This window comes from Pleurodeles waltl, chromosome 4_2 (assembly GCF_031143425.1).
Source record: "Pleurodeles waltl isolate 20211129_DDA chromosome 4_2, aPleWal1.hap1.20221129, whole genome shotgun sequence".
NCBI classification, from domain to species: Eukaryota; Metazoa; Chordata; class Amphibia; order Caudata; family Salamandridae; genus Pleurodeles; species Pleurodeles waltl.
In genome coordinates, this window is record NC_090443.1 from 1007168500 (window position 1) to 1007195515 (window position 27016).

Consider the following 27016-nt stretch of genomic DNA (forward strand, 5'->3'; position numbering starts at 1 on the left):
CCAGGTTGACCCACTACAGGTGGAACTGCCTAAAGTTTTATTTTTTTGTGTTGTGCCTAGTCCAGCAAGGCCTTGCTTCGGGTACAATTAAAGGTTATTTGTCTACTCTTTCAGCTTTTTTTGTGGTTGCTGGATCAGCACTAATTATTTAAATCGTTTGTGATACACTTTTGCAATGTTTCTAATAGTTGTTCTTACCTGCACCTCTAATTATACCTCAGTGGGACTGAACTTAGTCCTCACATTTCCTAATGTGTACTCTCTTGGAACTGCTGCACAGCTGTCTATTGCAGCTTCTCTGTCTAAAGACCGTTTTCCTTATTGCCTTATCGTTGGCATAGTGTGAGTGAGTTGCAAGCCCTCTCTGTCAACCCTCCTTTATATGACATTTTTCCATACAAGCTGGTGATGAGTATGTGAGCCTCTTTTCCTCAAAGTGTAAACCCCTTTTAATGTCGGGTAAAATATCACCAGCTCACCCCTCTAAGGAGTTGGAGAGACTCCATTGGCTAGATCCTAAAAGAGCCCTCAACGTTTGCATTGATTGTACCTAGGATCACTGTGTGGACGATCAGCACTATGTTGGATTAACTGGACAAAGAAAGGCAAGGCAATGAGGAAAAGGACATCACTCGCTGAATCGTTCTCTGCAAAATTTACTTTGCACTGGCTAGGATGCAACCCCCAGTAGGCTGCAGGTTCATTCCACCAGAACCAAGACTGCTACCACAGTGTTGGCATGCAGAGGTGCCTGCCCCAGGCAATTATGTGAATGTCATTTCATGTGTTCATGAAGCACTACAGTCTGGACAGCCAGGTCCATAGAGAAGGACACTTAGCATGCTCTATCGTGCAGGTCTTTTTGGTCTGAGCTAGTTCACAGACCTGCCACCTGGGAAGTACAGCACTGGTATCTATTCAAAGGGGGCAAATATGCAGTTAAAAGTATCCATTAGAAGAACTAGTTACGAACCTTTGGTAATGCACTTTCTGCGGGATACTCCATCTAACTGCAGATTCCTCACCAACTTTGCAGTTGGGAAACTGGCGGTCCCAAGATGTAGGAAGACTAATTGGGGCGGTAGAAGTTTATTCACAGGGACTGGCACACTCTGGAATAGCCTTTTCCCTCATATTAGAGCTCTGCCCTCAATGATTTCCTTTAGGAAGGAACAAAAAATGTGGTTGTTTTCTAATAATCTGTTGGCTTATCTAGACCTGTTCTAGTGTAGCCCGCTCAGTGACAAGGTTCCTTAGGATAATATTGTGCTTTATAAATCCTTTTACATAACATAACATCCTCCCAATACTGTGAATTGGACTCACTTCCCATCTAAAAAGGTCCCAAGTCTAGAGATCTGAAGACTGGTCAAAGTTGGTCTACCTTTGGGCTCTGTGTCTAAGGCAGACACACCCTAGAAATCAACTGATCTCATCGTGCATGGGAATTGCTTATGTGGGCTCCGCACATCACTTGAAAAACGGACATACTCAACGCTACTTGCGTGCAGGGTAGTGATGAAACATTTCCAAATCCACTCTGACTCCTGGGGCATAGGTAGGTAAAAGGTGAATAATCTACATTTGAATACCCACCAGAAAAAGCATTATCCAATGTAACTTCTTCTCCCAAACACTTGCACTTGTTTTATAAGCACACGCCCAGCTATTTCAACTCTCACCTTCACACAGTGGTCATCTCCTGACCCCTGGCATGAAATCTTTTGTGAAGGCTATTTTCATTTGATATAGGCAAAGTCTGTATGCTCCACTGAGCAGAGGGTGAAGCTAAAAGAGGAATCGTTCTAATACAAATGTTAAGACTGAAATTGCTTACACTTAAATTGCTTACACTTGAATGTAGTTCCTTCTACTGCCCATTCTGGTGACTTCACAGTGCTTGCAAGGGAATGCTTCTCCATGCTTAGAGGGCCTCCATCTTCTCCCCTTATTTGCATACAGGAACAGAAATGCTCTCTTCAGTTTTTAGCTTTTTATTAATCATGTACCTTATTACACATCTGACCTACTCTAGCCATCCTATAACCAAGCCCGCCCTTCTCTAACCCATCCTATAACCAAGCCCGCCCTTCTCTAACCCATCCCATGTACTCCCATCTTGTTATTTTCCATTCTGCACTTTTAGTAAGGTGCCCATCCATCTGGTATTCTGACATCATGACCTTTCTCATCTCATGTGCCTTTTATCCTGTTTTCTTTTCTTTTCCTGTATGCCTGCCTTCTAGTGTTTTCCTTGTGTTGCTTCATACTTTGTATTTTAGCCTCATGTGCTCTCTCTCTCCCTATGCCCACACCAGCCCTGTGCTCACAACCATGCTGTGTTCCATCACATTCTTAATTCTCCTTTCCTGTGCCAGCCCTAGCAGAAGGAATCAAACCTCACTCTTCCATCTAATGCTCTTCACATCACATGCTCTTGTTTTCTGTTCTCTCACAATGTGTGCAATACCATTCTAGGCTGTCAATACTGTTTTGTAATTTTATTTAATGAGCCCTACATTCATCCTTTCCTCATGCTTACCTGCTGCTTCCTTGTCCGATCTACCTCTCTTCGTTTGTGCTCTTATCTTCCTCTCATCTGCCTGACATTTAATGTCTCCTGTTTTTGTTGGAGCTCCTGTTATCTCTACAGCACAACACAAAGCTCTTCTGGTTGAAAAAGAGAAAGTACTCATCAGCTGTCATGAGGAAGAGGGAAGATTGTGCCTAAAGTTGAAAACTGTAGATAGGGCTGTCTTAGAGAGGGAACCATTTATGAATTCATCAATATAGATGTTTTCATTTAATGCCCTAAGTTTAGCTTTCTCTTTTTTGCCTGCTGGTCATCTGTGACCCCTACAGAACCCACCAACCTATTTAGTAGAGCCACTGCTGTTTCTTGTTATAGCTTGGAACTTTTAATCTTTGAAATACACCTCTCTGTCTCTCTCTCGCTCTGCCTTTCTCTGTCGCGCTGTCTCTCGCTCTCTCTCTCTCTCTCTCATATATTATGCACTTCAGCAAACTCCCTCCTCCTTTTTTCCCTTTTGGGGTTCAAAATGTAAAAGAAAGACTCTTGCCTTTGGAACTCAAAGCCTTAAGAATATAGGCTAACTCTGGCTGCCTCTCCTGTTCCTATCTTTGTATTCTGTAGATGAAACTGCCAAGCTCTGTAGGACAGAAGAAGATTAAAGCCCTTGAGCAGATGTTAACTGAATTGGGAGTAGGTAAGTAAAAATGGACAAAAGAAAGTAAAAGGTGGTGCACAAGGAAGACAGGTGCATGAGATTGAATATGGAGTATATTGAAGAAAAAATATATTACAGGAATTATTTCAAAACTTGCAGGTATTTTTTGCATTTGAGTTAAAGGTTAAAAGCTGGATGAAGGTGACTCTACTTGTCCTAATGGGAATGAAAGACGGTATCTTGGTTGATGTATTTTGTCATATGAGGCACATTTAGTTGCAAGGATAGACATTCAGAGAGGAACGGAAGTCAGTGGCTCTCTTATATTAATGGGATCATAGTAATTTAGTGAGTTTGTCTGTAGTGGGACATACATGGAGATGATCCTCTAGGAAAGGACACCCCCGCATACCGAGGTGAAAGATTGTTTTTGTTATGGTTAAAACTAATCTGCCTCTAAGGGATAGTTAATCTTGTAAACTTTAGAAAAGTCACAACATGGCTGTTTAATATCTCTATTACTGAGATAATGATGTATGGTAATTATTGGTAACCATTATTAAGCACTAACTATTTGTTCTTGTAGTTAATTATCCTACTGTTATTTTGCTCCCCTCCAGATCTAATCCCAATGCCTACAGAGGAGATTGTTCATATGTATAACGAATTACGAAGTGACCTCGTGTTGCTTTATGAGCTGAAGCAGGCCTATGCCAACTGTGAGTACGAGCTGCAGATGCTTCGTCACCGTCATGAAGCCCTGGCCAAAACTGGAGGCAGATCTACTCCCGGTGGGGACAGCACTGGAGTAGACGGGCACCTCCCCACGGATGAGCCAAAGGGAGAATTAAAAGATCAAATTATTGATGTGGTCGGAGCACCTCTTACCCCAAACTCTGTAAGTAAACAGCCATGTTTCAAGCTTTCCTGGTCCTGGGGTGCTGGTGTATGGAGAAAGGGGTCTAAAACTTCAACTTAGGCCAATCTGTACCCTAGATCTAGAAAAAGCAGCATATTTCTTGCATGGTATTGGTATTATATAATACAAACATCTAGTCACTATGTGCAATTTTATTTTGAACAGAAAGCAATTAACACTCCAATATTAGAGCAAGTGTTTTCTGTCTCTTTTGTACAGGTAATCTTAATTATAGCATGCCTAAAATAAAAACTACGAATATATATGTATATACATAAAAATAAAAATGCATCGCCAGGTACATGGCGAAAACCCATTTATTATTGTAGCAATAGCCCTGGGTTTTTCAAAGTTTTTATTTCAACGCGTAATCTGATAAGAGGTGCATCCGTTTTATGTTTTTGACCATGTGAGAAAAAAATAATTGAAGAGGTGTTTAGTTTAGCAGGCCTATGAGAGACAGATAATGTGACCTTAGGCTGCACTTTGAAAGTAAGCAATGACGCCTTTTTTCCCCCTCAATAACGCCTCTCCTGTTACCTGATCGCCTTTCCTATTACCTGCCCTCTGCCCACTCTATGGTTACTGAATGTTAGTCACATACTTGTTTTCCCCTTCATATAGCTGTAGGGGACAGGGGTCTCCTAAAGTATCCTGGAAGCAATAGGTAGTAACTTACTACACCTGAAACTTGTTTTGTGCAACTTCTATTTGACTACCATAACTTCACTGCTTAACACCATTGATAAAACATTTACTTGCCCACAGGGTGCTGCTTCTAAGCACATTTCCAGTTCAGTGCTTCCAAGCGCAAACATAATGGCTGTCCAACAGTGACAGAAATTGCACTGTGGCTTTCAAGTAATCCAGTGAAGCCTAGGATCATCTTTGAACTTGAGGCATCTGAGAAAAAGATACATGTTGTGATAGATTATGGATGAATGTGGCTGTCTTAATTAGAGTGAGTTTCATGTTCTATAAGGCTTCAGTTTAAAGCTGGACAAAAACTATTAAAAGCTATTAAAACATTGAAGAAGATGGCATATTTGTAGGAAGTTGGCTCTGTATATACTATTTCAAAGTAAGAAATAGTTTGCACAGAGTCCAAGGGTTCCCCTTAGAGGTAAGATAGTGGCAAAATTAGATAATTCTAATGCTCTATTTTGTGGTAGTGTGGTCGAGCAGTAGGCTTATCAGAGGGTAGTGTTAAGCATTTGTTGTACGCACACAGGCAATAAATGAGGAACACACACTCAAAGACTTACTCTAGGCCAATAGTTTTTATATAGAAAAATATTTTCTTAGTTTATGTTAAGAACCACAGGTTCAAAATTTACAAACAATACTTTAAATGAAAGGTATTTCACTCTGGTATCTTAGGAACTTTGAATCCTCACAATGGCATGTACAGTTTTGGCAAAAATGGCAATAAGCTATTTTAAAAATGAACACCGTGCAAAAATCAACAGTTCCTGGGGGAGGTAAGTATTTGTTAGGTTCACAGGTAAGTAAAGCACTTACAGCGTTTAAAGTTGGGTCCAAGGTAGCCCACTGTTGGGGGTTCAAGGCAACCCCAAAGTTACCACACCAGCAGCTCAGGGCCTGTCAGGTGCAGGGGTCAAAGTGGTGCCCAAAACACATTGGCTTCAATGGAAATAGGGGTGCCTTGGTTCCAGTCTGCCTGCAGGTAAGTACCCGCGACTTCGGAGGGCAGACCAGGGGGGTTTTGGAGGGCACCGGGGGGGGACACAAGCAGGCACAGAAAGTACACCCTTAGCGGCACATGGGCGGCCGGGTTCAGAGTGCAAACAGGCGTCAGGTTTGCAATAGGGTTCAATGGGGAGACCCGGGAGTCTCTTTAGCGATGCAGGCAAGGGGGGGCTCCTCGGAGCAGCCACCACCTGGGCTAGGAAGAGGGCCGCCTGGGGGGTCGCTCCTGCACTGGAGTTCGGTTCCTTCAGGTCCTGGGGGCTGCGGGTGTAGTGTGTTTTCCAGGCGTCTGGTTCCTTTAAGCAGACAGTCGCGGTCAGGGGGAGCCTCTGGATTCCCTCTGCAGGCGTCGCTGTGGGGGGGTCAGGGGGGTCAACTCTGGCTACTCACGGGCTCGCAGTCGCCGGGGAGTCCTCCCTGTAGAGTTAGTTTTCCGCAGGTCGAGCCGGGGGCATCGGGTGCAGAGTGGAAAGTCTCACGCTTCCGGCGGGAAACGTGTGGTCTTTAAAAGTTGCTTTTTTGTTGCAAAGTTGCAGTTTCTGGTGAACAGGGCTGCTGTCCTCTGGAGTTTCTTGGTCCTTTTAGATGCAGGGTAGTCCTCAGGTGTCAATGGTCGCTGGACCCTGGGGGATGCGTCGCTGTTGCAGTTTTTCTTGAAGTGGGGAGACAGGCCGGTAGGGCTAGGGCCAAAGCAGTTGGTGTCTCTGTCTTCTCTGCAGGGCTTCAGGTCAGCAGTCCTTCTTCGTCTTCAGGTTGCAGGAATCTATCTTCCTCGGTTCTGGGAGCCCCTAAATACTCAATTTAGGGGTGTGTTTAGGTCTGGGAGGTTAGTAGCCAATGGCTACTGCCCTTGAGGGTGGCTACACTCTCTTTGTGCCTCCTCCCGGTGGGGAGGGGGGCACATCCCTAATCCTATTGGGGGAATCCTCCATCTGCAAGATGGAGGATTTCTAAAAGTTAGTCACCTCAGCTCAGGACACCTTAGGGGCTGTCCTGACTGGGGAGTGACTCCTCCTTGTTTTTCTCATTATCTCCCCTAGACTTGCCGCCAAAAGTGGGGGCTGTGTCCAGGGGGCGGGCATCTCCACTAGCTGGAGTGCCCTGTGGCATTGTAACATGAAGCCTGCGCCTTTGAAGCTCACTGCTAGGTGTTACAGTTCCTGCAGGGGGGAGGTGTGAAGCACCTCCACCCATAGCAGGCTTTTGTTTCTGTCCTCAGAGAGCACAAAGGCCCTCACCACATGGGGTCAGAAACTCGTCCCTCAGCAGCAGGCTGGCACAGACCAGTCAGTCCTGCACTGAACAATTGGGTAAAATCCAAGGGGTATCTCTAAGATGCCCTCTGTGTGCATTGTTTAATAAATCCAACACTGGTATCAGTGTGGGTTTATTATTCTGAGAAGTTGGATACCAAACTTCCCAGCATTCAGTGTAGCCAATATGGAGCTGTGGAGATCGTTTTTGACAAACACCCACACCATATACTTAATATGGCCACAACTGTACTCACAATGTCTAAGAATAGACTCAGACACTGTAGGGGCATATTGCTCATGCAGCTATGCCCTCACCTGTGGTATAGTGCACCCTGCCTTAGGGTTGTAAGGCCTGCTAGAGGGGTGACTTACCTAAGCCACAGGCAGTATTTTGTGTGCATGGCATCCTGAGGGGGATGCCATGTCGACTTTGCCTTTTTCTCCCCACCAAAACACACAATCTGCAATGGCAGTGCATATGTGTTAGGTGAGGGGTCCCTTAGGGTGGCACAACATTTGCTGCAGTCCTTAGGGACCTTCCCTGGTCACAGGGCCCTTGGTACCACTGGTACCTTTTACAAGGGACTTATCGGTGTGCCAATTGTGGAAACAATGGTACATTTTAGGTGAAAGAACACTGGTGCTGGGGCCTGGTTAGTAGGGTCCCAGCACATTTCTCAGTCAAGTTAGCATCAGTATCAGGCAAAAAGTGAGGGGTAACTGCAACAGGGAGCCATTTCCTTACAGTGAGGCTGTACTCAGAACATTATTTCAAACAACTTCAACTTCTACAGGCTAACCACCGCTTTTATGGGAGGACAAACTGCTTTGTAGTCTATGCACAGTGTAGGAAGATGGCTCTATATATACTATTTCAAAGTAAGAAATAGTGTGCACAGAGTCCAAGGGTTCCCCTAAGAGGTAAGATAGAGGCAAAAGTAGATCATTGTAATGCTCTATTTTGTGGTAGTGTGGTCGAGCAGTAGGCTTATCAGAGGGTAGTGTTAAGCATTTGTTGTACACACACACACAGGCAATAAATGAGGAACACACACTAAAAGACTTACTCCAGGCCAGTAGGGTTTTATATTGATAAATATATTTTCTTAGTTTAAGAACCACAGGTTCAAGATTTACATTAAACACTTTAAATGTAAGGTACTTCACTTAGACACTTTAGGAACTTTGAACAAAAGCAATATCTTATACAGTTTTTGTAAAAATGGCAATAAGCTATTTTCAAAGTGGACACTGCAAAAATCAGCAGTTCCTGGGGGAGGTAAGTAAAGGTTAGATTAGGAGGTGAGTAAAACACTTACAAGTATCAGCTCTGGGGCATAGGCAGCCCACTGCCGGGGGTTTAAGGCAACCCCAAAGTTACCACACCAGCAGCTCAGGGCCGGTCAGGTGCAGAGGTCAAAGAGGTGCCCAAAACACATAGGCGCCTATGGAGAAAAGGGGTTCTCCGGTTCCAGTCTGCCAGCAGGTAAGTACCCGCGTCCTCGGGGGGGAAGACCGGGGGGGTTTGTAGAGCACTTTGGGAGGGGGGGGGAGTGAAGCGGGGAAACACAAGTAGGCACACAAAACACATCCTCAGCAGCACAGGGGCGGCCGGGTGCAGTGTGCAAAGCAGGCATCATGTTTCAGGTAGGAAACAATGGAGGGACCCAGGGGTCACTCTAGCGGTGCAGGCAGGCACAGGGGGTACTTCTCGGGACAGCCACCACCTGGGCAGGGCAGAGGGTCGTCTGGGGGTCACTCCTGTGTTGAAGTTCAGTTCCTTCAGGTCCTGGGGGCTGCAGGGGCAGTGTTGGTCCCAGGCGTCAGGTCCCTTGTTACAGGCAGTCGTGGTCAGAGGGAGCCTCTGGATTCTCTCTGCAGGCGTCGCTGTGGGGGCTCAAGGGGGTCGTCTCTGGTTACTCATGGGCTCGCAGTTGCCGGGGAGTCCTCCCTGAGGTGTTTGTTCTCTGGATCTCGAGCCGGGGGCGTGGGGTGCAGAGTGTGAAGTCTCACGCTTCCGGCGGGAAACGTGCATTCTTTGAAAGTTGCTTCTTTGTTGCAAAGAAGTAGCTGGTTTTGAACAGGGCTGCTGTTCACAGGAGTTTCTTGGCCCTTTAGTCCAGGGCAGTCCTCTGAGGCTTCAGAGGTCACTGGTCCCTGTCGGATGTGTCGCTGGTGCAGGTTTTTGAAGTTGGAGACAGGCCTATAGGGCTGGGGCAAAAGCAGTTGTCGTCTTCCTCCTTCTCTGCAGGCTTGTAGGTCAGCAGTCCTTCTAGTTTCTTCAGGTTGCAGGAATCTGATTTCCTGGGACCTGGGGCGCTGTAACAAAAGGGGTGAGCCTTTGAGGCTCACCGCCAGGTGTTCTAGTTCCTGCAGGGAGAGGTGAGAATCACCTCCACCCCGTACAGGCTTTGTTCCTGGCCACAGAGTGACAAAGGCACTCTCCCCATGTGGCCAGCAACATGTCTGGTGTGTGGCAGGCTGGCAGAAACTAGCTCGCCTACACTAGAAGTCGGATTGGTATTCAGGGGGCATCTCTAAGATGCCCTCTGGGTGTATGTTACAATAAATTGCACACTGGCATCAGTGTGCATTTATTGTGCTGAGAAGGTTGATACCAAACTTCCCAGTTTTCAGTGTAGCCATTATGGAACTGTGGAGTTGTTTGTCAAACTCCCAGACCATATACTCTTATGGCTAACCTGCACTTACAATTTCTAAGGTTTTGCTTAGACACTGTAGGGGCATAGTGCTCATGCACATATGCCCTCACCTGTGGTATAGTGCACCAAGCCTTAGGGCTATAAGGCCTGCTAGAGGGGTGACTTACCTATGCCACAGAGGTTAATCTCTATACTTTCTCATACCAAAGAAGTATGGGGCATTCAGATTAATCCTCGATCTCAGACCCCTCAATCAATACATTCTCTCAGAGCATTTCCACATGGCCACTCTTCAGGATGTCATTTCTTTGCTACAAAAACAAGACTACATGACATCATTAGATCTAAAAGATGCTTACTTCCATATTCCCATACATCCAGCACAACAAAAATACTTAAGGTTAGTCATAGCAGGCAAGCTCTACCAATTCAAAGTGCTGCCCTTTGGAGTAACAATAGTACCAAGGGTATTTACCAAATGCCTAGCAGTGGTTGAAGCATACCTCAGAATACAGTATATACATGCCTTTCCCTATCTGGATGACTGGCTCATAAAAGCCAGCACCATTCACACCTGTCAGCAACACACACAATACTACACAGGCTAGGGTTCATAATCAATTATCAGAAATCTCGCCTTGAACCAGCGCAAATACAACCATATCTGGGAGCAATTCTGAACACTGTTAGCATTGGCCTACCCAAACCTACAAAGAATTCAAGCATTCCCCAGTCTCATATCTCAGCTGCATTACAATCAAACTTACACTGTAATGTTTGGTATGAAACTATTGGGAATGATGGCATTGTGCATATAATTAGTGCCAATGCACGTCTAAATATGAGACCCCTACAACAGTGTCTTTTACTTAAATGGTCCCAGGCAGAGTCAACTTCATGATCTAGTGTTGTTGGACCACCAAACTTATAACTTTCTGCAATGGTGGAGTCACACCAACTTATCAAAAGGGCTGCTATTTCAGAACCCTGTGCCACAGACCATAATCACCACAGATGCATCAATAACAGGTTGGGGAGCCCATGTCAACAATCTTACTATACAGGTAGAATGGGACGCAATCCAGCAGAATTACCACATAAACCAGTTAGAATTGCTAGCAGTGGTCTTAGCAACCAAAGCATTCCAGCCACTGATCACACACGAGACAGTTCTTATAAGGACAGACAACATGACAACAATGTATTATCTGCAAACACTGGGGGACACTCATCCCAATTGTCCGCTCTAGCACAAACAATTTGGAAGTGGGCAATGGACAATCATGTTCACCTACTAGCAGAGTATATCCCAGGGATACACAACCAACTAGTGGACCTCTTAGCCAGGACGCAGCAACAAATACACAAATGGGAGATTTATCCACAAGTAATTCAACAGTACTTTCACATGTCAGGAATGTCAAACAAAGACCTTTTTCACAACAAGCGAAAACGCAAAATGCCCAAACTTCACATCCAGGTACCCACACCCTCGATCCAAGGGCAATGCTCTATTGATCAATTGGTCAGGGATATTTGCTTACGCTTTTCCCCTCTCACACTACTTCCATTTCTGGTCAACAAGATATGTCACACCTCCCTCACTATGATTCTCATAGCTCCCACGTGGGCACTTAAACACTGGTACACAACACTATTGGATCTATCTGTAGTACCACTACACAAACTCCCAAAGAGACCAGACCTATTGACTCAAACACAGGTCAAATCAGGCATCCCAATCCCAGCATGCCCAACCTGGCGATTTGGCTCCCAAGGTCATAGACTTTGGATATCTACAGCTTCGATCTGAGTGTATGGACATCTGAAAGGAAGCACGTAAACCTACAAGCAGGCAGTGCTATGTACCTAAATGGAAACGCTTTGTATAATACTGTCAACCCAAAAACATTAATCCACTTAAAGCATCAGTACAGGATATTGTCTGTTATGTGCTTCACTTACAGAAAGAACATCTTGGATATTCATCTATTAAAATTCATTTAACCGCAATATCAGCCTACCTCCAAAACAGACAGCATACCTCTATGTTACGAATCCCTGTCATAAAAGCATTTATGGAATGCCTTAAAAGAGTTATCCCACTGAGAGCTCCTCCAGCTCCTGCCTGGAATCTTAATATTGTGCTCACAAGGATTATGGGTCCATTTTGTTTTGAACCCATGCGTTCTTGGGCTCTCCAATTTCTCCCATGGAAAGTTTCTTTCCTGGTAGCAATTACCTCTTTAAGGAGAGTAAGTGAAATTCAAGCATTTACTTTAGAAGAACCATTCTTCCAAATTCACAAACACAAAATAGTACCTAGGGCAAAACCAAAATTCCTACCCAAAGTGGTTTCACCATTTCACATCAGTCAGTCAGTGGAATTGCCAGTCTTCTTCCCACAGCTAGATTCAGTTACTGAAAGAGCTCTCCACACTCTTGATCCCAAAAGAGCTCTCGTGTATTATATAGGCAGAACAAAACATTTTAGAAAATCTAACAACTTTTTGTAGCTTTTCAACAGCCTCATAAAGGCAATCCTATTTCAAAACAAGGATTGGCCAGATGGATAGTAAAGTGTATTCAACATTTCTATATTAAAGGTAAAAGGGGTCTATTAGTAACTCCTAAAGGAGCTTCAATGGCATTTTTAGGGACTATACTAATGGCAGACATACGCAAAGCAGCCACATGGTCCACAGCACACACATTTACAAAACACTGCTGTGTGGATGTACTATCCCGCCAACAAGCAAATGTTGGTCAAGCAGTGCTTAAAACACTATTTCAAACTACTCTAACTCTTACAGGCTAGCCACCGCTTATTTAGGAGGGGACTGCTTGTCAGTCTATGCACAGCAAGTGTATCTGCAGCTACCCATGCCATCGAACGGAAAATGTCACTTACCCAGTATACATCTGTTTGTGGCATGTAGTGCTGCAGATTGACATGCTGCCTCCCTCCTCCCCGTAGCTGTTGTAGTACTTTCTTATGTAAATATGGATATATATTGTATTGACATCTTCTTACTTACTATATATCTGTACATATACAATTTCTCATTCCTTAATGTATCCTCCTGCAGGAAAATAATCTAACAAAGGACTCGATGCTCTTGCGTACTATCACAGAGAGGAGTCATATTAGATGGCATGTGTAGCTGCAGAAACACATGCTATGCATTATTCCGCCATCTAGTGTTTGGCTCGGAGTGTTATAAGTTGTTTTTCTTCGAAGAAGTCTTTTCGGAGTCACAGGATCGAGTGACGACTCCTCTCGGTCATACTGCGCATGGGCATCAACTCCATTGTTTGTTTTCTTTCCACTGTCTGGTTCGACATGTTTCCTCTCGCTCTGAGTTTTCGAATCGGTATTATTTCGATTGCGTTTCCACCTAGCCTCGAACCGATAATACCGTCTGAAATTAGATTTCGCCCTTCTGGGCGCATGTGCCCAACTCGGGCATGTTCGGGCCTACCGCGTCGAAGCTTGATGGATCGGACTCATTTTGATTTTGTCCTTGATGCCGTGCAAAATTTCCCTACTCAGACCAACACCTTGTTTGTAATCTGTGTCTTTCTCCCGATCACAAAGAAGATGATTGTGAGGCCTGTTGATCGTTTCGAACCAAGAAGTCCCTGCGTGATCGGAGAGCCAGAAGATTGGAAATGTCGTTGAAGAGTACGGAACATCTCAACATCATAAAAGAAGAACAGGCGCAGACATCGGTCTCCATCAGAGACACTGACTGTGAACAAGAATCGGAAGAAGATAGGCCAATACTGCCAGAGAGCTATGGTTCAACCTGAAAAAAGACTATCGTCGGCCGACCTGGTTCGGTGCTGAAAAAGGCCACTCCTCCGTCGGTATTGGAGTCGAGTAAATCCATGAAGAGTTCTGCTTCGGACTCAAGCAAGCGTCCTCACTCCTCGGAGTCGAAGCCTCGATGCCCTACTTAGGAGCTGAACCAACTGACCCCATTTTCGGGACCGAAAAAGCTTCCATCTTCAGAACCGAAAAAATCTTCTTATTCAGAAGAGCAAGGACTTTTGAGCCATCTTAAACAGAGCTCAAAATCTCTGCCTGAACAGTCTTATAGACCTTCTGATTAGGACACTGAGATTCATCCTGTCCTTGAGGTTATAGATAAAAGACAATCCAGGATTCACATCCACAAAGAGACGGGCAGAATAGTTACTGCACCTCCTCTGCAAACAAAAAGGAAGCTGGCCTTACAGGAACAATTAGACACTGCTCAACCACCAGTAAAAAATTATAAACAGAAGGAGAAGCCAGCACCTGTCCATACTTCTCTCCCTCATTCACCACAACTTTGTTTTTCCCCTCTCTACCCACTAGTCCACCACCTTTTATCTTCACCAACTCATTCGCAGTATTCACATGGTGATACAGTGGATGCTAGAAATCTATACAACCCAGATCCTATTCCTGACAATGACCCTGATTTATAGCCTTCCAAGCATTCTCCACCATAGGACACTACTGCATACACGCAGGTTGTTTCCAGGGCAGCAGCATACCATGGGGTCTTATGTCCACTGAGCCCCTAGAAGAGGATTTTTTGTTTAACACTCTATCCTCCACCCACTCAAGATACCAATGCCTTCCAATGCTACCTGGCATGGTTAAACATGCAGATCAAATATTTAATGAGTAATTACTCCACGCATTGATAAAAAGTATAAACCTGCTCCTGCAGACCCTGATTATATTACACACCAAGGTCCTCCAGACTCCGTGGTAGTAAGTGCAGCTAGAAAGAGGGCTAATAGCCAGTCATCAGGGGATGCTCCTCCCCGTGATAAGGAGAGTAGGAAATTCGATGCTGCTGGTAAGAGAGTGGCCACACAGGCGGCCAACCAATGGCGAAATACCAACTTGCAAGCCTTGCTAGCGAGATACGATAGAGCCCACTGGGACGAGATGCAGGAACTCCTAAAGCACCTCCCAAAGGAACACTAAAAAAGGGCACAGCAAATTGTAAAGGTGAGTAAGGCCATAAACAGTTATCAGATACGGTCTGCCCTTGATGCTGCAGATACAGCAGCTAGAAGTGTCAATACTGCCATTATTATACATAGACATGCATGGCTATGTTCTTCTGGTTTTAAACCAGAAATCCAGCAGGCAGTGCTCAACATGCCTTTTAATAAGAACCATTTGTTTGGCCCTGAAGTCGATACGGCCAAAGAAAAACTGAGGAAAGACTCAGACACTGCCAAAGCAATAGGAGCATTATACACAACACCCTATAAAGGCTCCTTTCCCAGACAACAGTTCAGAGGCGGATTCAAGCCACAATCCACTGAGGCAACAGCAGCAGCAACAGAGAAGGGGATTTAGAGGGTCTTACAGATGCCCATTTTTGAGAAACAGAGGCAAGTTCCAAACTTCAAAACAAGCCACTACCCCATCAAAACAGTGACTTATTTGCCATCCCTCAACCCCACACATCTCCTTTGGAGGAAAGACTGCAGCAATTCCACTCCCATTGGCAAAACATCACCACAGACCATTGGGTATTTTCAATTATCCGCAATCGCTATTGTCTAGAATTGATTTCTACCCCTACAAACATTCCTCCACGTTACCACAAGCTGTTCCCAGAACACAATGTTCTATTACAGCAAGAAGTACAATCTCTACTACTAACACAAGCAATAGAATTGGTCCCACATTCTCAACAAGGAACAGGAGTATACTCACTATACTTCCTCATTCCCAAAAAGGATGGCACTCTCAGGCCCATCATAGACCTCAGATCTCTGAATCTATATATCCTGTCAGAACACTTTCACATGGTAACTCTATAGGACGTCCTTCCACTACTACAAAAACAAGATTACAATACTGCATTAGACTTCAAAGATGCGTATTTCCATATACCCATCCATCCAGCTCACAGAAAATACCTCAGGTTTGTGATAGCAGGAAAACATCAGTTCAGAGTTCTACCATTCGGCATAACAACAGCTCCAAGGGTATTCACAAAATGTCTAGAGGTAGTAGCAGCCTACCTAAGAAGACAACACATACATGTCTTTCCATAGCTAGACGATTGGCTAATAAAATCAAGCAATTTTATGCAATTCCAACAACACACTCAATACGTAATAGAGACCCTACATACACTAGGGTTCACTCTCAATTTCCAAAAACCTCATCTTCAGCCAGCACAGGTACAACCTTACCTAGGTGCTATTTTAAATAGGCAAAGAACCTTAGCCTATCCAAATACAAAGGATACAAGCTTTCCAAAATCTCATACCACAAATACAGCCAAATCAACATTACATTCTAAAATTTATCATGAAAATCTTAGGAATGATGGCATCCTGCATAGCAATAGTACCGCATGCAAGAGTGAACATGAGGACACTACAACAGTGCCTCTCACAGCAGTGGTCTCAAGCACAGGGTCAGTTGCAAGATCTAGTCTTGTTGGACTGCCAAACGCACAAGTCCCTTCAGTGGTGGAATCTCTGCAATTTAATGAAGGGGCTGTCATTTCAAGACCCTGTGCCTCAGACCATAATAACAGATGCATCAATGATAGTTTGGGGAGCTCTTCTCAACAACCTTACCATTCAAGGGGAATGGGATTAAAAACAGAGAAACTTTCACATAAACCATTTAAAATTATTAGCTGTGTTCCTTGCTCTAACCGATTTTCAACCCCTTCTCAAACACAAGATTGTGCTGATAAAAAAAGACTATATGACAACCATGTATTACCTGAAGAAACAAGGCGGGTCACATTCATCTTAACAGTCCCTTCTAGCCCAAACTATATGGAAATGGGCAATTCTCAATCACATTCATCCATTAGCTGAATGCATTCCAGGACTACACAATCAGCTAGCGGATCTTCTAAGCAGAACCCACCAACAGACACACAAATGGGAGATTCACTTTCAGGTACTTCAAAAGTACTTTCAAAATTGGGGAACACCAGAAATAGACCTATTCACCCACATCCTCTATCCAAGGGCAGTGCTCTATGGATCAACTGGTCAGGTATATTTGTTACGCTTTTCCCCCTCTCCCGCTACTTCCCTTTCGGGTCAACAAACTACGTCAGACCTCTCTCACCACGATACTCAGAGCCCCAACGTGGGCACGACGACATTGGTACACCACACTCCTAGACCTGTCAGTAGTACTTCACTCCAAACTTCCAAACATACCGGATTTGGTAACACAAAACAAAGGACAAATCAGGCATCCAAACCCCAGTGCTCTCAACTTAGCGATTTGGCTTCTGAAGTCATAGAATTTGGATACTTAAAACTTCCATTAGAAAGCATGGAAGTGCTCAAGCAAGCATGTAAACCTACAACTAGGCAATGCTATGCTAACAAATGGAAAAGATTTGTTTATTACTGTCAATCTAAAAATACTGATCCACTTACAGCATCAATACAAGATATTGTATGCTATCTACTTCATTTGCATAAATCAAATCTAGCTTTCTCATCCATTAAATCCATCTTACTGCAATATCAGCATACTTGCAGATTATTCAACACATCTCTCTCTTCAGAGTTCCAGTTATAAAATCCTTCATGGAAGGATTAAAACCTATTATTTCCCCTAGAACACCACCTGTTCCTACTTGGAATCTAAATATCGTACTCACCAGACTCATGGGCCCATCTTTTGAACCCATGCATTCTTGTGAGATTCAATTTTTAACATGGAAGGTCACCTTCCTAGTAGCCATTACTTCATTGTAAAGAGTTAGTAAAATACAAGCATTCACTCTTTAAGAACCTTTTTTCCAAGTACACAAACATAAAGGTGTACTTTAGAACAAATCCCACATTTCTGCCAAACATAACATAAACCAAACAGTGGAATTGCTAGTCTTCTTTCCACATTCAGACTCAGTTGCTGAAAGAGCCCTTCATACTCTTGACCTCAAAAGAGCTCTAATGTACTGTGTAGATAGAATCAAAGAATTTAGAAAAAGAAAACAACTTTTTGTTGCCTTTCAACAACCACATAAAGGCAATCCTATCTCTAAGCAAGGTTTAGCAAGATGGTTTGTTAAATGCATACAAACATGTTACATTAAGGCAAAAAGACAACTTTTGATCACACCTAGAGTGCATTCCACTAGATAGAAAGGTGCATCTATGGCATTTTTAGGTAACATACCAATAGACAGCAAAGCCCATGGGGGCCTTATTCACTACACCTCAGAGGGGCACTTTTAGTCGGCCACAAATTAGGGGAGTTTTCAGATCAACATCGACTGAGCTTTCCAGCTCCCTAACAAAATAAAGCACACACTTTTGTAACAGAGGTTCATATAGAGGTGCCAGTAATAGAGGTAGAGGGGAGGCCTTCACTTACAGAGGTTCTGCCTCAAACACACAACAGTGACTGGCTACACCTTCCACCAGCACAGAGTTCTCCAGCAGGGAGAAGACTACCCCATTTCTATCCCCAATGGTCCAGTATAACCACAATCAATGGGTTCTGTCAATTATCCAACATGGTTACTGTCTAGAACTCATCTCCATTCCACCAAATATTCCCTGTGCACTCAGAAACTTTCGCACAACCATCTCACTGTCTTAAAAGAAGAGGTACAATCCCTTCTTCTCAAAGGAGTTATAGAATCTGTTCCCCTATCACAGCAATGACTAGGACTATGTTCCCCATACTTCCTTATACCAAAGAAAGACTCCACATAAAGACCAATTCTAGATCTCAGACCTCTCAATCTATACATACTTTCAGAGCATTTCCCTATGGTCACTCTACAAGATGTTATTCCTCTATTATAACAAGGAGATTACATTACATCATTAAATCTTAAAGATGCTTATTTCCACATTTCCATACACCCGGCACAGCAAATATCTACAACTTGTCACTGCGGGAAAACATAATCAATTCAAAGTACTACAATTTGGGATATCAACAGCCGTAAAGGTTTGCACAAAATGCTTAGCTGTAGTAGTTGCATTTCTCAGAAGGCAACACACTCACGTTTTCCCATACTTGGACGATTGGCTAATAAAAGACAATACCATCCAACAAAGTCCGAAACATACTCAAGACACAGTAAACCTTCTACACAGTCTGGGATATACAATCATCTTTCAAGTCTCATCTCTGACCCTCGCAGTTAGAGCCTTGTCTGGGAGCAATTCTCAATACTCACTTAGGGTTGGCATACCCACACCCAGCACAGATTCAAGCTTTCCAAACACTTCTGTCTCAATTACAAGAGAACCATACTTACACAGTCAGACTAGTGGTGCAGTTATTAGGGGTGATGGCTTCTTGCATTGCCATCATTCCTCATGCAAGACTATACATGTGTCCACTACAGCTGTGTCTGTCTCTTCAGTGGTCTCAGTCACAGGGTCGACTTCAGGATCTAGTGTTGTTGGCCAGCCAAACTCACCGCTCTCTGCAGTGGTGAAATCCCACCAACCTAACAAAAGACCCTTTCAAGACTCTGTGCCTCAGATCGCTCTCACTACAGACACATCACTGTTAGGTTGGGGGACCTCACCTCAACAACTTCACAATACAAGGCAAATGGGATAAAATTCAACAAACTTATCATATCAACTACTTGGAGTTACTAGCAGTCTTTCTAGCACTCAAAGCATTTCTGCCACAACTCTCTCAAAGCAGTACTAGTATGCACAGCCAACAGGACAACTATGTATTATCTGCAGAAACAGAGTTAACACACTCATCTCAATTGTCCCTTCTAACTCAGACAATTTGGAAATGTGTGGTTCACAATCACATTCAGTTACTGGCAGAATATCTCCCAGGAACGGCCAGTCAGTTTGCGGACCTATGAAGCAGGACGCAGAAACAAGTCCACGAATGGGAAATTCACCCACAAGTACTTCACCAATACTTTTGCCTCTGGGGAACACCAGAAATAGATCTCTTTGTCACTTAGAAAACTCAGAATGCCAAAACATAGTGTCTAGACACCCACACCCTCAGTCCAAGGGCAATGCTCTATGGATGAATTGGTCAGAGATATTTGCTTACACTTTTCCACCTCTCCCACTCATTCCATTTCTGGTATACAAATTGAAACAAACCTCAATCACCATGATCCTTGTAGCTCCTACATGGGCACGTCAACCTTGGTACACAACAACATTGGATCTCCCTGTGATTCCCCACCATAAACTTCCCAACAGACCAGACCTCTTGACTCGAAAGAAAGGTCAAATCAGACATCCAGACCCCAAAACACTCAATCTTGCAATATGGCTCCTGAAGTCTTAGAGTTTGGGTGTTTACAACTCCCTTCTGAGTGTATGGACATTCTTAAAGAGGCACGCAGACCTACAACCAGGCAGTGTTATGCTGCAAAATGGAAACGTTTTGTACATTACTATCAATCTAAAAACATTGATCCACTCAAAGCATCAGTACAAGACATTGTTTGTTATTTGCTACATTTACAAAAGGCAAATTTAACATACTCCTCTATTAGACCTCACTTAGCAGCTATGGCTGCTTATCTCCAAAACAGACAAGTTTCTCTGTTTAGAATTCCTATTATTACAGCATTTGTGGAAGGACTTAAGAGTTATTCCACCTAGGGTTCCTCCAGCTTCAGTGTGGAACCTTAATATTGTCCTTACTAGACTTATGGGTCCTCCATTTGAACCCATGCATTCCTGTTCTTTGCAATTTCTTTCATGGAACGATGCATTTCTGGTAGCTATAACTTCACTAAGATGTGTAGGTGAATTAGAAGCATTTACTTTAAAGGAACCATTTTTCCAAGTACAAAAGGATAAAATAGTTCTTAGGACAAACCCTAAATTCCTACCTAAAGTAATTTCACCATTTCACAATAACCAGTCAGTTGATTTGCCTGTCTTTTTCCCACAGCCAGACTCAGTTGCTGAAAGAGCTCTCCATACACTAGATGCTAAACAAGCTCTTATGTGTTGCATTGATGGGACAGAAAGGTTTAGAAAATCAAAACAACTTTCTGTAGCTTTTTCAATGCATCACAAAGGTAATCCAGTTTCAAAGAATGAATTAGCGAGCTGGATAGTCAAATGTATTCAGACTTGTTATCTCAAAGATAAAAGACCATTGCCAACAGCTCCTAGAGCACAGTCGGCCAGGAAAAAAGGTGCTTCTATGGCCTTTTTAGGAAACATTCCAATAGCAGATATTTGTAAGGCTGCTACTTGGTCTACACCACACACATTCACCAAACACTATTGTGTAGATGTTTTAGCTCACCAACAAGCAAATGTTGGCTAAGCAATACTTAGCACACTTTTTCAAACTACCCCAACTCCTACATGCTAGCCACCACTTACTTGGAGGACACTGCTTTACGTTCTGTGCAAAGCATGTGTATGTACAGCCACACATGCCATTGAACGGAAAATGTTACTTATCCAGTAGACATCTGTTTGTGGTATGTAGTGCTGTAGATTCACATGCGCTCTACCTCCTCCTCGGAAGCTTGTAGTCGTAGTAAAATACTTATACAAATATTGTAAGTGTGTTCATACACTACATGGACTTCCTTTTTTGTTTACTATCTTTCTATATATACACATACTCTTTAACTCACCCGCCTGTGGAAAAACAATCTAACAAAGGACTCGATGCCCATGCACATTATCACTAAGAGGAGTAGTTACTCAATCTCATTACTCAAAGATTCTTCTAAGAACAACAGCTTGTAACAGTCCGAGCCCAACACTACATGGCAGACTTATGCAAAGCATGCATCTCTACAGCACTACATGCCACGAACAGATGTCTACTGGGTAAGTAACAATTTCCATAATACACTTAACTGCAAAGTTTTGTGGTAAAGGCATGAGAGGTAAAGGCATATTTATTGTAAAAGTTTGCATAGTAAAGGCATGTGTGATAAAGATGCATGTGTGGTAAAGGCATGCTTGGTTTATAAAGGCTGTTTCCCCTTCAGTCATCATCCAGATGCTTGTCAGACTTTTTTCACAGTCCTCCCAGAATATCCTTTGAATGTAAAGATACAGATACAAATAATGTGAAAGATCAGTGGCCTATGTAACATGAGTATGCAATACAAACTTAGTTCACTTTCTAAATGTTTTTAACTCATAGACAGCAATTGTTCTTGACACAAATATCTTAGGCAGTGATTTTCGCATTCTTATATGGGCTTGTGCTTAAAGGGGCTGGGAAAAGAAACCCTTCCTTGGCCTACATTAGTCAGGTCATTTGTTGCAAGGAGACCCCTGAAATGAGAGCTAGTTAGTACAGTAGTTGAGTCCCAATTCAGATGTAATTTTGTAATTTTACACCTGATCTAGTGTTTGATGTATAATTCAGAAACATTCCGCAGATTATTCTGGGACACCTTGTAATAATGTGATATTTTAAAAATGGGTGGGCACAGAAATGAAGTTAACCCTTTTAGATCATTTGTGAAAGAATTTCCTTGAAAACAAATAGTTATCATTATTAAAACAAAACAAATGAAATTTGTTTTTTGACTGCAAGCGAGCACGACACAACTATTACTTAAATCTGCTGTTAAAATTAAAGTCCTCCAAAGATATGCTGCCATGCCCTTGGCAATGTTCTGGGCAGCCAAGCGAGCGTTTCCCATTGTGAGCATGATAATGATGATGATGCAAGCTGCTTTAAGTTCTCCTGTTAAAGTTACTAGTGGATACCAGCGATGGCCACCGTCCCAGGGTGCACCCATCATTATGAGGGTGACTGCTTTCCTTTCCACCAAGGTTATGTCAAAGCTTTCTGTATTGACATCATAATCTTTAATTAGTGAGCAGGCCATATTACCTATAACTCTCTGGGGCACGGGGAGGTTGTCTGCTGGCTCCCCACAGGTAAAGTCTATGCATCCCCCATGTAGTTGTGATACTTTGCTTTATTGATTTCTGGGGCATGCCTGTAATGACTTTGTTGTCAACAATGTGTGCGTTTCCCTGCATGTGAGTTCTGCGTGCAGAGTGAATTATTCTCTAAGTGTCTAGTTTTTTTGTCAGGCTACCTCTTTCCTGAGACTAGCTGAGACTGGATGGTTGGGAGAGGCAGCACATTCCATCCTCGGAAACTGCGGTGTAGCATCCCTTGGGAGGACAGCCCTTTGAAGTAGCAGAGCTCTCCCTGTCAACATGATGCAGACCTGTTTGTTTTCCTACGCAGACCTGGTATTACTGTGGGAGATGTCCTTTTATCTGGAGCCATTATTCACCTTGTGAGCCAGGCCAAAACGGCCTGAAGAGGTGTGAACTGAACGTGAACTGATCACGTCAAGAACATGCCCCCCAAAACTGAATAGGCTGTTCAGTATTTGAAAAGTTTGGACCCTCTGATCAGACTTGCATGGCGGTCAAGAAAAGATAAATTCTTGTTGTTAGCCAATACTTCATTCAGCATTTTAATTCTGCAAACAAGGAGGCCATGTATGCCAAGGTAGGAGGGAAAACGTCGATAGAGCTTTAAGAAATTTGGGAGTTTTGCTGCTCCATCCTCTTCTGATTCTGGGGAGCATCTGCAAAGTCGCTTTGCTTGAACTGTGGAAGACTGGATACATACTTGCATGCTGAACATCTGGAGGGTGCATGGCAGGAGGATTGAAATCCTTCAAATTTTGCAAAGCCCAGTTGAAGGGAGCACCATCCTGGATAATCCTTGACAGAGTGAGGCTGTCCCAAAGACCAGAGGGTGCTCCATCCAGATGCTTAGAGGAAGCAATAAAGAGCAGCAGAAAGGAGGGTGAATCTGCTTTCCCCTGACCATCCTGTGCCCATGGGCTTGCCTATGTTTCCCCTTCAGCTACTAGACTTCATTAGCCCCTTTAGTGCCCCCCTCAGCTGCCAGACTTCTACCACTGGCCTGGAGACCCATATCTTTAGCTCTAGGGTGTCTCTGTGGTTCCTGAATATTGGAATGTTCTTCATCACAAGTCTTTCAGGTTTTGTAGTAGAAGCAGCATCACAATTTGAGCCTCTGGTTCCTACCCCCCAGTCCAGCCCAATAGTCTACTTGTGACTGGATTCTTGTGAGTGCCCTTGAATCCATTTTTGCTCCTCATCCCTGGAAAATCTCTAATGAGTCCTGTATGTTTTGAGATTCAGGCCACACATCCCTACTTTCACCTAAGGGACACTTAGTGGAGAATGGGCCCCCTATCAGCCACTGTCCCTTGCGTTGCTAGGAGGCTACTGGATCTCAACTCTATTGACTGTGTCCACCAACCACTGGAGACTGCACATGGGTCAACCCCTTTTGACACTTTTCCAGGCATCGCAAAGAAGAATTTATTTTACTCTGAAGGCTCTTGTATTTAGTGGGGAGCTGGGGTGGGGGGGGTCTGTTGGGCATATTGTAAGATCTTTTTTTTATTTTTTTTACAGGTATCCAGGTCAGTTTTACCATCCTTTCCTCATTTTCATCAAAATTGAATCACTGCATACAAACACTGTAGCACCTTTTGTTTCATTCTTTGAAGTAACTCTTTAAAAACAAAACATTAAAAGTGTTGCAAAGCGGAGCACTCATTGAAAGACCTGTGTTTTCACAGAAAGACACAAGTACAGCTGAAACATCCACCACATTGTCCAAAGAATACAGTGTTATTTAAATCAAAACCTAACTTCTAGTATTAAACTTTAAAATTATTTGGGGTTTGGTACTCAGGCCCGGATGCTTTAGTAAATTTAAGTTTTCAATGGCTGCCCGTTTCTTGTGTTGAATATGTAGCTTGTTGTGAATAAAATAGGAAATGAAATGCATTATCTTTTATTTAGTGTATACACCTCACAATATCTTTTTGAGAAACCTTAACAACTCAACTCCATTGCCCAGAGAAAATCGAAGGCTAATATGGGTTATTTTGCAATCCATTTGGAATGCAACTGTATTGTGCCTGTAGGACACCAGTAGTAAATAAAATTAAATGTTACACTCAAGGCCCAAATCTCACATCTTTCATTTAATTTCTTATCTTAGAACCTGTGCAAAGGCATGTCTTCTTGTTCGGTCCCCTAAAACTTCATAATGTATTTAGCCAAATAATTTCGACGTATGGTTACTGTTAGTCATGTAACACCGCGCTTGAAATAAGGAATATGCAAGTAACAAGCAACCTTATCTTTTTAATAATGCATTGCAATCCCCAGATCAAGATTATCTTTTCATTGTTACCCATTCCATGACTAGAATGGCACTGAAGCAATTAAGACTAAACTTGATGCCTTATTGTGGGCTATGGTTATTGCTCATCTCTGGCAATCTGTGCAGTTCCGATGCTTTATAATTGATTTGATGAAGTTACAGAGTCAGATGTGTGGCTAGTGTGCAAGATTCTTTAGTCTGCCTGACATGTAAGAAAGGCAGGAGCATTAATTTTCTATCATTTTTATTTTGGCAGACTTCAATAGCACTGGGGCTGTATTCCATACTTCATGCTCCTCTAGAACTCGGCCTCTACTGTCTACATAGTTCAGAAACACGTCAATTCAACTAACAGACTTGCAGGAAAGGGCTATATTAACAGTTAAAATATTAAGCCCTGCTTTGCTTCAGGGATACACCTTCCTGATTAATTTAGTGTGTGAGCACCAAGTTAGCACTTGGCTAATCACGCTTTTCTAAGGCCCCTGTCTCTGGATATTGAGAAAAGAAATGAAGGATCATTGCTTAGGAGCACCTACATATTGTAAATCTACATTTCTTTGGCATTGGAGCTTGTAAACTGTACCACATCCTTTTATATGGAATATGGAGCTTGTTGGGGTGTGGTCGGGTGTGTATCAGGAGCTTCATATTCACCCTAGGGTTGAAGGGTGAGTACCACACTGTAGTCCTTGATTGTGGGCATCTCAGACTTCAAGTATGGGCTAAATCCATGGGAGCTAGTCCACGTAAAGTCATTCAGAGGTGCAGCAGCAAAGAGAGTGGATATGTCCCACAGCGGCCAGTACATCCAACATGGGTTTAGGAGGCAGAGATAAAGCAAAGCCACGCAAATTAAGTGATTAGGTTTGCAGGTGAGATCTCAAAGCCTTCTTCTCATCAAATGTAGTATTCTTCCTATCCAGGGTTTTCCAGTAATTTGCCTGATGACCTAGCTCCGTCTAAATGTGGCTACATTCACAGCGCCCAGAAGTCATTCCACCTCTGGTATAGTCTCAAATATGCCTTTCAAAATTGATGTCAATATAATCTATCCACTGACACCAACAGCAGTCTTTTTTCATTCTTCTGAAGTATATGATGACAGTAGATCCCCCCCATGCTCATGTTTGCATTCTGGACTAAGTGAAGGAATGAAATGAGCCATTGAAATACTACCATAAATGCTGACTATAGCTTTACCAAGGTTGATGATACTATACCTATGATATGCTTTATTAAAACAGTTTAATGACAATTGTGGAATTCTATGATCCCCCTGATTTGTCTTCCCCAAAGACACTGTCCTGTGTGCAAAAATTGGTGATCAGTGTCCTGGGCAGTTAACAACTTATCTTCTGACATTATCAGTATGAGTGTGAGAGAGGCTGTTCGTACCAGGAGGCTTGCTTGTATATGCGTCCCTACATGAAATGTCTCCTTGACAGGTGTGCTCAATCCCCTTGCTCCCTTTCCTGTCCTTTCATATTTTATTCTTGCAAGGAGTTGTCAGTTGGGAAATGCTTGACATGACAGTTTGCTGTCAACTTTACAGGAAATTATTCAGGAGAACCTGGATTTTCCAGCTTCTGAGGGGGGTGGGAATTAGCTACAAAATCTCTTTGAATATGGCAGGTCCTTTGTGGGACTACAAGATGATCTGTGGCTCTTGTCTCTGGCAGAGTAAAGGAACAAAAGCAGATTCCTCCAGAATGAACCAGCAGCTGAACTTGCAGCTCCGTTTTGAAGAATCCATGGGGCAGAGGCGGTAAGAAATTGGTGAAGGAATCAAACTCTCCGAAGGCTTCCAAAGTCTCCTGATGGGACAAGGTTTGGTTTGGCAGCAGCATCTCATGCTCTGGAAAGTCAGTTGAAGGCTGGAGATGTTGCCAAGAGGGCGAAAGTATTTTAAAAGAAGATCTGGTGCAGAATGCTTTGATACGAGTCCCTTTTAGGACCTTATCCAGCATTAAATGAAGATACCTCTGTAATCAGGGGCTGGTGTTGTGCAAAGTGAAGATCCTCCAGTGTTGGATTGTGCTGGAAACTTGAGAAAAAAATTATCCTTCTAGTGAGAGCAACCTGTGCCTTTCAGCAGC

At 43.3% G+C, this 27016-nt stretch overlaps 1 protein-coding gene across 2 annotated transcripts in view; it reads left to right on the forward strand.

The window, feature by feature from the left end:
- DMAP1 (DNA methyltransferase 1 associated protein 1) overlaps positions 1 to 27016 on the forward strand; it is a 462196-nt gene that overhangs the window by 287180 nt on the left and 148000 nt on the right. Inside the window, exons 10-12 of one of the 2 annotated variants that reach the window (XM_069232858.1) lie at positions 3155 to 3227; positions 3809 to 4086; positions 26600 to 26685. In XM_069232858.1, coding sequence (XP_069088959.1) covers positions 3155 to 3227; positions 3809 to 4086; positions 26600 to 26685 — 437 coding nt within the window. The remainder of the gene's footprint in view (positions 1 to 3154; positions 3228 to 3808; positions 4087 to 26599; positions 26686 to 27016) is intronic. The other variant, XM_069232859.1, reaches the window with a different exon arrangement.